This window comes from Salminus brasiliensis, chromosome 16 (genome assembly GCF_030463535.1).
Source record: "Salminus brasiliensis chromosome 16, fSalBra1.hap2, whole genome shotgun sequence".
Taxonomy (NCBI): Eukaryota; Metazoa; Chordata; class Actinopteri; order Characiformes; family Bryconidae; genus Salminus; species Salminus brasiliensis.
Genome location: NC_132893.1, coordinates 23,615,700 through 23,628,853, shown reverse-complemented (window position 1 = coordinate 23,628,853; position 13,154 = coordinate 23,615,700). Strand labels below are relative to the sequence as shown.

General features: G+C 41.6%; 1 protein-coding gene across 27 annotated transcripts in view; it reads left to right on the top strand.

The window, feature by feature from the left end:
• dlg2 (discs, large homolog 2 (Drosophila)) overlaps positions 1 to 13,154 on the top strand; it is a 297,266-nt gene that overhangs the window by 219,846 nt on the left and 64,266 nt on the right. For 17 of the 27 annotated variants that reach the window (XM_072659051.1, XM_072659049.1, XM_072659053.1 and 14 more), the window contains 5 exons: positions 899 to 1,068; positions 2,575 to 2,711; positions 5,291 to 5,435; positions 6,546 to 6,711; positions 12,407 to 12,466. In XM_072659051.1, the coding sequence (XP_072515152.1) occupies positions 899 to 1,068; positions 2,575 to 2,711; positions 5,291 to 5,435; positions 6,546 to 6,711; positions 12,407 to 12,466 (678 nt within the window). The remainder of the gene's footprint in view (positions 1 to 898; positions 1,069 to 2,574; positions 2,712 to 5,290; positions 5,436 to 6,545; positions 6,712 to 12,406; positions 12,467 to 13,154) is intronic. The other 10 variants (XM_072659077.1, XM_072659057.1, XM_072659062.1 and 7 more) reach the window with 2 other exon arrangements.

The window sequence follows — 13,154 nt, the reverse complement described above, 5'->3', positions numbered from 1 at the left end:
CTGGTAGGACGGTGGGTGGAGGTTGAGGTTGATCTAGTATGCATGTTGGAAACAGAGGTGAATCTTTGAGATCAGTTGTCTCAAGGGATAGTACAGGTTAACTGAACCAAAAGATAATGGGAGCTGTGAAAGTGTTCTGTGATGGCCATGTAGATGTATAAGAGGATGAAGTGTGTGATTGAGCAGATGTTCCCATCCCAGGAGAAAGTGTGGGAGATATCATCAGGGCAGTATTTTGCCAAACAGGATTTCTTGGTTAGCCAGAAAGTCAAGCCTTTGTAGATGTTATTCAGCTTTTGAGAAATACACACCAGTAGTTGGAAGGACTTAACTGCACTGATTTGTGAGGATGTGATGTTTATGACTATTTTAGTGGTATTAAGCCCTTCCTGCTGGCTTCAGAACAATAAAATAGTGCAGGAGAGTTGTCCTTCAAGACCAGGATTGTGAATTGCAGGAAGCAAACTAAGTATAGTCATAGGTGCACTGGAACAAGGAACTTCAAATATGAAGTTCTTGTTCTAAAGCTCCTATTTAATATTGAAGCACTGACATGTAGAAGAATGTCCTAAAAATCTTTTCTATTTATTTTTATTTCTTTATCCATCATTATTTATTTTCTTATCATTATTCTCACATAACTACACTCTCTCTGCACTCTGCTGAAGTTGTCACTGATATAGGAGCAGTGCAACATGTCACACTCTGCTGCTGTGTAAGTATGTGTGTGTGTGTGTGTGTGGTGGGTCCCAGCTGCTCTGTGTGAGCATGCCTCAGGAGATAGCTGTCCTTGGACCAGAGGCTGCCACAATCTGGAACTCTCCACAGGGGTGGATAACCATACAGCAGGGGCTTACACAACTCTAACTCTGTGTATTTTGTGTGTGTGTGTCTGCAGGGTGAATGACTGTATCCTACGTGTGAATGAAGTAGACGTGTCCGAGGTTTCCCACAGCAGGGCCGTGGAGGCACTGAAGGTTGCTGGGTCCATTGTTAGACTCTACGTTCGCAGAAGAAGACCCATGCTGGAGACCGTGGTGGAGATCAAACTCGTCAAAGGACCAAAAGGTTCCAACTTGTTATTGTCATGTTGCTATACTAGCTTAATGTCATTTTACAAGTATGTAATCACATGGTTTTGTTCCATAATGTACTGCATTTACACTTATGGCATGAACAGACTACACTGTAAACCCAGATAGGTTGGATAGGTGTTGTAGGTCTAAAAGGCTGTAAGGCTGATCAAGAAAGGCTTACAGATCAAGATGCTGCTGGTTTTCTCAGAACATTGGACATTCCAACCCAGAGCCCAGGCCTCAACATCATTGAACAAGTTTGGGGCAGTGAAAAACAGAAATCGTCCTAATTTTAAACTTAACTAAGACTAGTAATAAACTATTCATTTGCAAGCCCCCTAAAAGAATGGAACATGTAATTAAAGCAAAAGGGGGGGTAGACCAAGTCTGAAACATCAGATAGTGTAAGTAGTTGTTGGGATTAGTACATAGCATTTTCCTCCTGATGCTGAAAAGTTAATAATTTAAAAAAATGCTTCTGGGCTCCCCCTACAGTTGGGATGTTTTTACACCACAGCTGTAAATACAAATTATGTTATGAGCTTGGGCAGCCATAAATGTGCATTTCTGGCAAGAGGTCTTGTGCACCTCCACCAAAGTTACATAGTAAAGTCAAGGTACCGTCAAATGTTTAAAGCTGTATTTCAATATATCAGTTGTCATAGGACGGTGCATTAGTCTGTTTAGACTGGAAAAGGTGGTGGTCTTAGACTTTTGCACAGTGCTGTAAAGATAAATTAAAAATAAAATGACACCAAAAACAATTTTAAACATGCAACTTATATGAGTGAAATAAGCAAGCAGAACCACATATTCCTTCCTCTTTCTTGAATTTCTTGTAACTGTTTTTCTGTCCACAAAAGTGTCCTTGGCAGAAAGACAAAGTTAAACAAAACACCGGATCCTCTGCTCGTGTGTGAGCAGATTGTTATTTGTTTGTTGCTTGTGTATAAGTTGTTGTTATGGTCAGGGTGGTAAACAGGGCGCTTTTCTAAGAAAGGCACAAGCTGCTTTGATGCATTATTTAGATATCAGAGAGGAAGACACATCACACTCTCTCTCTCTCTCTCTCACGCTCTCTCTCTCTTATACACACATACAGATGTGCAGGGGAAGAGCTGCAGGCAACACATACAAATTATCATCAATGCACAGTCCTACGCAAGCACCATCTCTGTAGGCTCTAAAAGCCATGGACACTTAACACATCCCTCTATTTGGAACTCTATACACTGCAGCGGTAGGAAATTTAATGGTGGATTTAAAAGAGTGCGCCTCATTAAAAGTCTTTTAATAAAAGCTGCAGGATGAATAGAGTGAAACTTCAGTGCTCAAGAAGGCCGGAAGGAGCAGAGGTTCCGTTCCAAATTCATCAGTATATTAATATGAAAACGCAGCCTGAGCTTTGAGTACTGCGAAATATTGTGTTTAAAAGAGCAGCTACTGAAATATTAAATAGTCTGATTTTACTCTCTTTCTCTCTCTCCTTCCTCCTCAGGGCTGGGGTTCAGTATTGCAGGTGGTGTGGGGAACCAACACATCCCGGGTGATAACAGCATCTATGTAACTAAAATCATAGATGGAGGAGCGGCGCAGAAGGATGGCAGGTTACAGGTTGGCGACAGACTGCTGATGGTGAGTTTGGAGATCCTCAAAGGTCTCTAGAACTAGACAGAGTTGACTTATCCATTCTCCACCCAGAAACCTAAAATAAATAATGCACCAGATCAGTCCATCACAAACAGTGTGAACATTCTGTCTCTCACACACACACACACACACACACACACACAGTATACATATACTAGATAGGTTACACTATATGTCCGAATATTTGCCGCCCCCCCCTCCTTTAATAACTGCATTCAGCTACTTTACATTGCATCCATTGCTGATGCAGATGTGCAAATGCACACACACAGCTTGTCTAGACCCTGTAGAGAAGTATTGCCAATAAATTAAGAAACGCTGAACCAGATAAACGTGAACCCATTCATTGCCAGCATCTTGTAAACAGTTTAGTAACAGTTGCTATGAACATTTACATTTATGGCATTTAGCAGACGCTCTTATCCAGAGCGACTTACAAAGTGCTTTGCTATTCACCCAAGAAAAGCCTTAGCTAGTTAGAATAGACCAATAATTCAAAGGATACCTCTAAGCTTAGACATTACTAAACAAGAAGAAATGCAGTTGTCAGCAGGGCATGGATAGGTCGGTCAATTGCAGAGTAACACCATTGCAGAGTAACACCATGGTTAGAGTTAATAAATTTGAGTGTTGCTTCTGATAGAGTACTGTGGTTCCTTGAGGTTGCTCCATTTGAGTTCTGGGATTTCATAGGTTAGACAGCATTGACGATAGGCTGATAGGAAAGGATGTAGGGCGGGGCTTTAGTCAATCACAAAGGAGCTATCAACACAATCCAGCTGTAGAAGATATAGTAAGACAGCGAACGGTTTGATTAAATCGATCCCCGCCCTCATAAAGACAAATCAGCAATGAGTATCGATGCCTTTTTCTTTGAGTGGATGTGGGCTTGAGCCTGAAAATGTTGACTCTTTCCTAGAAACCCTCCCAGCATAACATTCACTGTTGTAGATTTGAGAGAACAAAAGCAGATCTAACTGCTCACAGTAGAATCTGATGAAATCTAGTGCAAATCGTGCAGAGCTAAACATTTAGTTACTTTTTGAAACTCAGAAACAGTAAATTAGTAACTGCATTAATGATCCAAACTGCTGTTCAGCACCACTATTTAACGCTGAACCCATGCCAATTCATAACCATGTGCAACTGTCTCATTTAACTATATATGGTTAGGTTATGCTATATATGTAGCACGGTGGTTAACAACACAGCCTTCCTCATGGGGTTAGATTCCCCCAGCCGGGAAAGCACATCAGTCCCTCTGGGTTTATGATTATTTGATTAAACACAGTTTGCCCTCTGTCCACACTGCCATAGTTACAAAGCAGTGTTTTACTACATTATGGGATATCATATTATCATATAAGAAATGTTGTGAATATGTCTCACTCATTTTTCCTCATTGTTGTCTGCTTATACTCACTAGCTCTGCTGGTTTCACTCTAGTTGTGTAGAACGAAACAAACACAGGACACCAAAGGAAGGTCCTTTATGTTTACGTCTTTCGTCTTCCTCAAAGTGCTTCCAAACACCTGAATTAACATTTGATCACTTTGCAAAGTGGCAAATATGAGAAAACAAACCACCTGATCACCATTTGTGTTGCTCAAATAGGAATTTGACCTCCGCCTTTAACCCATCTGTGCAGTGAACACACACATACACTAGTGGGACACATGCCTGGAGCTGTGGGCCGCCCTAGCTGCAGCACCTGGGAGCAATTGGGTGGTAGATGCCTTGCTCAAGGGTTCAGTCATGTCCTGTCGGTTCAGGGGATCAAACCAGCGACAAGGCAGTCACAAGGCACTTCGTCACTTCTCTAACCTTTAAGCCACGGCTGCCCCTGAGTGCGCCATTCACATTACCCAGCTAGTCTAGGCTGATGCCTTTGTTTGCCTTCGGAAAACAATTGTGTGATTGGAGTATATCCATTGTTTGAACTGCTTGTTTACTGTGATCTGTGTGGATTTTGCTGGTGTAGTACATTCATATGCAGTTTACACTTGGGGAGAAAAGTGACTCATTTGACATGTAATGATGCAAATTTCCAGCCAACGTTTGTAGACATGTTTTTATTTGTTGCTCTGTGACTCACTACGTGCTGAAGACTCAACAGTACAGCATTTCACATGAATGTTTAAAGGCTTACTTTTGGGTGCAGTTTTACAGTGGAGTCCATCAAGAGCTTCTGTTATTGCAGCACTGAATACTGTCCTGCTGCTTGCAGTGATTCCTGATTGCTACTTTTAAACTTGCGCAGCAAGGGCTCAGCTAAAATGTGGCTGGAGCTCAGCCATCTCAAATGTAACTGGTTTCCCCCTCACCCAGCAGTAGTTTATGACTCAGGCCCTGCTGCCACAGAGGGTCGTTAAAGTCGTTAAAGCTGAGTTTGATTTAATTAACAGGATCAGTGCTGTGTGTAATCCTGTGTGTGCAGGGCACATTTGGCTGCACTGATTTGCCATTGACTACTGAAGCATGTGGTATAGTGTGTACTCTCTCTCTCTCTCTCTCTCTCTCTCTCTCTCTCTCTCTCTCTCTCTCTCTCTGTTGTTCGCTATCAGGTAAACAACTACACCTTGGAGGAGGTGACCCACGAGGAGGCAGTAGCCATTCTGAAGAACACGGCGGACGTTGTGTATTTGAAGGTGGGGAAGCCCACTAGTGTTTACCTTTCAGATCCCTATGGGCCTCCCGATATTACCCACTGTAAGTAGCTCTTCACACACTATTGCAGTAAATTATTACATCAATAATGATTGTTGTGGTATTTATGAGCAGTTGTGTATGTAAGCTAGGTGACGGGGCTTTTTCTTGTTATACGCAGCAGAGCGTTATTGTTATGCAATATCTTTTTGGGACATTTCTATTGGTATTTTGACATGATGTAAAGAGCAACTGCCAGATTCACATTATGTCATAAAAGTAAAAAATGGTGTAATATAGTTTTTTATACTAGCAGCAGGAAGTATATAGTAGAACACACTTTTGCCATTTAAGTACAGTTAGTATTTTGTATTTTATTAGTATCTATTGGATTTTATTGTATTATTATTATTTATCTTCTTATATGTCACAGTTTTTGCTGTGACACAAAAATCTGGTATCTGTAATGACAAAACCTTCTCTACTTTGAATGGAAGTCACTGTAAAAAAAAATCTACTAGATTCAAATTATGTCAAAAAGTGAAAAATCTTTATATATTTATTTGCGACAGCAAGGATATGGAGTTCAGTGTTGCTTTATTGTGTTTTATTATTTTTATTCATTATACTTTTACCTAATCAAATTATTAGAGTAGTAATGTTTTTTTCATCCTTGTTCATGTTGTTGAAGGCACAAGATGTTCATAAACAAATGTTCTAGTTTGCTAGTTGTGTATAGACACACATTACGTAGACTGAGGTCTGAGTTTCAAACCTGGTGGACCCATCCATATTAATGCCCAAATATTTAGAATAGGATGTGATAAAAGCTCATGCGGAGTGCAATGCTGAGGTGTCCCAATACTTCTGTCAATATGGCGTAGCTTGGCAAAATGACTGTTTATATGCATTATTAGTAATTTTGTTTTTAAGGCCACTTCAGGTGGCCTGGTGTTGTGACTAAACTCACTCTTTACCTGTGGTAAAGTTTCAGCTAATCACAAGCTTTTGTGTCATATTGCTTTCATAAAGTTTGTAATTGTAAAAAAAAGATGGAGCAAATAAGATCTGAGGGAGAGTGATTGTTGTTTTTTACCAACTTTTGAGAGTCTAGTGACATATGGCTGTTTTTCCTCTTTGTATCTCTCCCTCTCCCTCTCTCTCTCTGGGCAGCATTTTCCCCTGCTATGGATAATCATATCTCTTCCGCTGGTAATAACGGGACTCTGGAGTATAAGTCCAGTCTTCCTCCCATCTCCCCCGGCCGCTATTCGCCCCTGCCACGCCACCTGCTAGGGGAGGAGGACATTAACAGGTTGGATGGCTTTTCATTCTTACGGTAATTCCCTCCCTCTCTCCGCCAGACGCCACAGCCCACAGGTAGAATCTGTGTAGACCCCCCCGCCCCCCCAACCCAGTGTGTCATCGTGTGGAAATCCCAAAGGCAGTAAGGCAGAATCATCACAGCTCGTGATGGGATTGCTTTGGGATTTTTTTGAAGCCCCTCCTGTTCCACTCTGTTCCCCTCCCCCGTTAGTCCACCACCTCGTCCCTGGTGTCAGTCTTTTTATTGAAACGTCTGTGCGAGTGTCACTGTGCTGTGTTGTTGGGTTTTTTTTTTGTTGGACTGAATCGCAGGATGTATTCACTGTGCTGCCTTAGGGCTGTGCAACTACACTTTAAAACATATGCAGTTCCACATTCATTATCTAATAAAGTATGTTGGCACAAGTGATTCATCCTAGCTCTGCAGATGCATTCTTTCTGAACAACTGAAGAATGCAGGGTTCTACAAGGTGTTGTTATGTAATGAGCTAAGGTTAGCATGGGGGCAAATCTGTCTACCTAGTTTAAATTAGATACAACTACACGGTCCAGCTGGGTCACTTTGTGGTTTTAACTGGGACATGTCGTGCTGGAACTTTATGTAGCAACTCTAAACAAAGATCGCTGCAGTTTCTCATAAGGTTGAATGGGATTGCTGTGGAAGTTGCTGTAAAAGGACGCTTTTATGGGCAGAGAATGAATAGGTCACATATTCCAAAGGTAAGTAAACTGAAAGCTGGAAAGTTGAAACTGGAAAGTTGATGCAATATACAGTATCATTTACTCAATTATGTGTGAAATTTCTAGTTATAATATTGCACACATTCTAATATATATTTTTAGTAATCTTTTTAAACTTATATATAAAATAAATAAAATAATAAAATATAAAATATATAAATAAAAGAGTGTAAATGGTCCAGTCGTCTGATGATATCAGATTAAACTCTTCTGTGTGCCGTCTCCTTGTGGAGAGCAGATGGCATCCAGGCTTGTTTGTCCGTGTGTGTGTTGAGTTGTTTTGGGGGGCTTATTTTAAGAGGCATATGGTTCCTGCAGGGCAGGAGATATTTCTGACTGGCTGCTCAGCGTAAAAACCTGAGACAAGCTGGCTGGAACAGGCCTGCATGCGGGACGTCTGAAAAGCTCACAGTCACAGAGGGGGTAGAACACACACTCTTACTCCTACAAATTGTTACAAGTAATAGTCATTCTTCTGTGCTACTTGGAAAGCCAGTTAGAAAACTTTGGAAATGTGTTAAAGGTCATCAAAATGATTTCTCACACTGTTTATCACAACAAACCGTACAGTGCTAAAGAGAGTACTGGGTATATATATTTTTTTTAATGTATTATTATTTTTATTGTAGAAAGACCAGTAAATACAGAATATGCATTTTTATTTTTTGGTAAATATGTATGTAAGTTATTATGTACTTACACTCTAATTGTATTCCAAAATGACAATACCTACTAAGGGTTAACGTCTAATCTACTTGCTTGCTTGTGAATACCTGCACACTGTATAGCTGTATACTGTACTGCTGTGGGTCATCTACCTCTTGTTGGCTGTGCAGATGAGTTGGGCAGTAGAGGGCATTTAGGTCAGACTGTGCCTGTTGTTGCATTAACAATAAGAATGCAGAGCCTGTGGGGCTTTCTGTACGGATATTGGATAATACAGCTACAAGAATAGTCTAGTAGATGAGGGCAGTTGTTTACAGCTGATGCAGCCTTGTGGACATGTGGCCTGTGCATAAGGGCAGCTTGCCGGATTCAAGAACTCCAGTGGGCTTTATTGGCTTACAGCCACATCAGACGCTTACCAGCACATTATCTTAATGCAGGCCAATAAAAGGAAGGTGGGAAAACTAGAGAGAGAAAGCACGAGAGAACAAGTAAAGTCACTCAGCATTTTAAAGCCTGTTTCTTAGAGTTAGTCTTGAATTAGTAATGTAGTGAAGTGTTGGAGTGATGGGCGGGACCTCTGTTTGAGCTGCAAGATTGGGATTAGCGGCCCATCCCTAAAGCTTAGCTGACTCCAGGTGCCTCTCCTAGGCTCTACTAATCTGCCAGCTTAGCCCCCATGATCCCCCCTGGTTATCCTGTGAAGAAAGAGCCCTCACATATTTAAAGGGTCTCAATCAGGACTCCCACAAGCTACTGAACACGATAGGAGAGGTCACAGTGTTATGAGTTTAAACTCACTCAAAGTCAGAAGGAGAAGAGTTGATTCTGGCAGATAGACTAAGATGATTAGCATTGCAAAGCTTCATGCAGTTCCGCATTATAAATGTAAACCTATGCCATAGCCCTGCAGATGAATAATGGATCAGCTGGGACAGAAGGCAGAAGACTGTCTGACAGTGTGTGTGTGTGTGTTTGTATATGTATGTGCTAGGGGCTGGTGGCTATGATGCAGTGTGGTGTGATGCAGAGGAAACAGTATAAGTAAGCAGTGTGGTGTGTGTGATGGGGGGGTGGGGATTATAGTAGTCAGGCCAGTAATAAGATATGATACAGGTTAGCCTATCAGAACAGAAAATGTGCATATGTCAGTCTTACGGCACAAAAAACAGCCTGTTCCATTCTAAAAGAGGTCAGAAAATGGTCATGTAAAAATGAATTATGAATTTTTGATGTGTGTAATGTACTTCTAAAAGCGTAATTAAAGAAAAGCATGGCATATGGACCCTCTAAAGTACCCATAGTTCTCCCACACACACATAAATATGCCCCTATGGGTAAGGCACCAAACATGTGTGTCTGTGCTACACACACATAACCCACTGCACACATGTCCCCATCACTGACACACTTTTTAACACATGGGCACCAAAGTCACACACTCACCGCACCCTCTGCACATGAATCATTTAGTTGCTTAAGTGGAGCACAGTCCCCACAACTCAAGACTTGTACACACACCACACACATAGACTGAAACACACAAACACAAAACAGCAGCAGCTCTAGAAAGAGTATATCAGTGATGTCACCAAGTGATGTCGCCCTCACCACTTGGAAGTTCATCACGTCCATGTTAAAGTAAATGTATACATGTCCCCAATAGGTTCTGCCAGCTCCTGCTGGAGTGATCTCCAAGCATTTCCAGACCAAGTGGCAATCGTTGGGCATTCTTGTCAGATGCCCTAACTACCTTTACTGGCTCTTCTTAACGTGAAGGAGCAGCCGCTTTACTCTGAGCTTCCCTCGGATAACAGGCCTCTTCACTGTTTCACAAAGAGTGATTCAAACGACCCAGGGCTGAAGACTCATTTCGGCTGTTTGTATCCGCAATCTTGTTCTTTGGGTCAGTACCCACACTGCTTGGCCAAGTAAGGGTTGGTACATAAATCAACTGACAAATCGTGAACTTTGCTTTATGGCTCAGCTCTCTCTTCCACACTATGTATAGCGGCCGCATACATAACCTACAGTGGATCTCATGATCCCTCTTCCCACCTCCCATCATTCATAGTGTCATCAATCATTCATAGTGTCCACAGGCATCCCACGTATCCCGGTCATGCTCAGCCTGAACACCTAACATGGGACAACCATGTGGACCTACCACCCGCAAGGTCCGGATCGGGGATGCAGTACAATGCCCACTGGGCAAAGGCGGAGGGCAGAAGGGCCCTTGGCGCCATGGACCTTAAACATATTTTATACAGCTTTTTGATACATCCCAAACTATCACAAGAAATTGGTACGAAGTTTAGCTTATTAAGGCAAGAGGACCATCCTCTTGTGGAACCAAGAAAGTAGAAATTAATGTGGAAAGTAATGATGCATGCAGCTGGTGAGCTTATACGTGACATTTTAATATGCCAGGCCTTAGATCTCATTTTCTGTTTGAGCATTTTTAGAGCAGTGCAGAGAGAGTCAGCTGACATTCAGGATTTTTATTTTTGCATCAAACTCAGTGTGATTGCCAGAACGTGGCAGGCTGTAAATCAGTGTGAGAACTGTGCGGCCTGAGCACATGTTTTTTTTCTGCAGCTGACACCAAGGCAGCACCATAACAAACTATGTGTGTATTTAGTTGGGTTATTATTGTGTGATAGGCCACATAAATGAAGGCACCGGAGAAGCTCCATGTTGGGGGACTGAACATGAGTGCAAAATCATGCTCAGTACCAATCCTCAGTATAAATCCCAGCCAGCATTGGGCTGTAGAGCTGTGGAACTACATTCTTTTGAGTGATGGAGCTCCATCCATTTCCCTTGGGATGACTTGAAGTGCTTAAACGCAAGAGGGAGAGCTAAGAACAAAATGAAGAAAGAATGGGGAGGGGAGAAGGCGAAGTAGGACAAAGAGAAGATGGAGATAGAGAGAGAACAAGGATGCTGGAGGAGAGCATGTTAGAAGGTCTGAGTGGTGAGGAGAGAGAGAGAGCGAGTGAGAGAGAGAGAGGATGCTTCCTCAGGCTTTGTCTCCAGTGCAAGAGTCATGAGTGGAGCCATAAAATACAGCTGGGCCTGAAAGAGTGAGACGTAGAATAGTGAAGAATGGAGAGAGAGCAGAAAAACAGACCAGTTTTCACAACGGCTCCTGTGGTAGCATGTCCTGTGCTCACTCTCTCTCTCGCTCTCTCTCTCTCTCCACCCCTCCCTTACTCTATCTCTCTGCCTCCCTACAGTCTGGCTGTAATAAATCCTCTTACCACCTGTTGTACGATTTCTAACCAACTGGAAATAGGCTTAGAATTGTAGAACTCAAGAATGGAGCTAGAACTTGACAGAAGTTTCAAAGACCAGTCTCATTATGTATTATGCAGCATCATTTAAGATCCAGGTTGTAATTTTCTCTGAATTGGCTAACACTCTCTGGAGATTTTTAGAATTATTGTCCTCTTTAAATCATTATAATCATGATCATGACTACATTGGCCACAGTAAAGTGGATCAACATGTGGACAAGGAAAAAGGCATTGGGCACAGTAAAGTGGCATTGGCCACATTGGGCTCAGTAAAATGGCATTGGCCACATCGGGCCACATTGGGCACAGTAAACTTGTGAAACTGAAGCTCTCTGTGTCCTGCAATGTTTTATTTCACTATAATAAAGAAGCACAATGCTATCTGTATTGGTGGATGCACTGAAATATTTTGAAACAGTTGAAAAAGTGCACCAATACTATGACTGGTTAATTTAAAAGGGAATAATGAACCTGTTTCATTGGATTAAATTTACACACATTCAGAATGAATTTCTGAGCTATGAGCAATTACTGATTGGTTTAACAATAATTTAACAATAAAATAAATAATACTGTATTTACATGTTGATTTGTGGTCCTTATTCAAAAGGTAGTTTGTGACACAAACATCACAGTATTAGCAAATAAGAATGCATTGAACAACAGAATTAACAGTCACTTTATTGGATTGATTCTAAAGGGTTTAAAAGAGCCTTGCCTTAAATGCACTCTTTATGGCATTGTTGTGGACTTGGTGAAGTTGTTGACTGTCTGTCTAGTCTGTTAGTTATGTTTGTTGGTGTCCGAAGCCCAGCTGATCCCTCTGAAGGATCTGTTCAGTTGTGTCTGTGGCTGTCAAGCTGTTTGTAATCGTCTCAGCGTTTGCATGCAGTGTCCACTCAGACCTTAAGCACATTTTAGCACTTTCAAACACATCTCAATAAATGCAGAATTGATTTGTGGCTGTGTGTCTGTGCTGACCTGCTGTCTCTCTCTGATCAGAAATCCCTCCTTAGATGATGGGGAGGGCCACAGGTTTGATTCCCAGCACTTCCAGTTGAGGTGAGAGTCAGACATTTGAGACCTTGTGATGCCATACTGGCATCACAACAATATGCAAACAAGCCTCAAATAATGAGGAAACGTGTAACTTGAAGCTGTTTCCTCTTAAATCTGTCACATACTGTTCTGTTAATGTTGTATTTGTTTTTTTGTTTTTTTTTAATCGGCAGTATTTATATTTCCAGTCATATTTTGTTATCACAACATGTAGTGATACATTAATACATTAATAAACATTAACATTCACTGACAGGTAAAGTGAAAAACATGGATTACCTTCATCTACATTGACATCTGTCAAGAGACGGGATCTACATATTAGGCAGCAAATGAACAAGGATCACGTTATGATCACGTTACATCTCCAAAACATCAGGCAGGTCTTGTGGGGCTTTTCTAAAATACATATTGGATAGTACCAGACAAAAGTGGTCCAAGACAGAAACAACCTGTGAACCAGTGACATGGTCATCAACACCTAAGGCTCATTGATCCATGGAGGCCCAGACTCAAACATTCTGGACTTCTGCTGCTAACGTCTTGGTGCAGGATACAACAGGATACTTCCAGAGATCTTGTGGTGCCCATTTCTCGAATAGGCACAAAGAAAACCTACTCAGTATTAGGCAGGTGGTACCAATGTTATAGCTGATCGGTGTAATCAGCATATAAAGTAGGATAATAGACA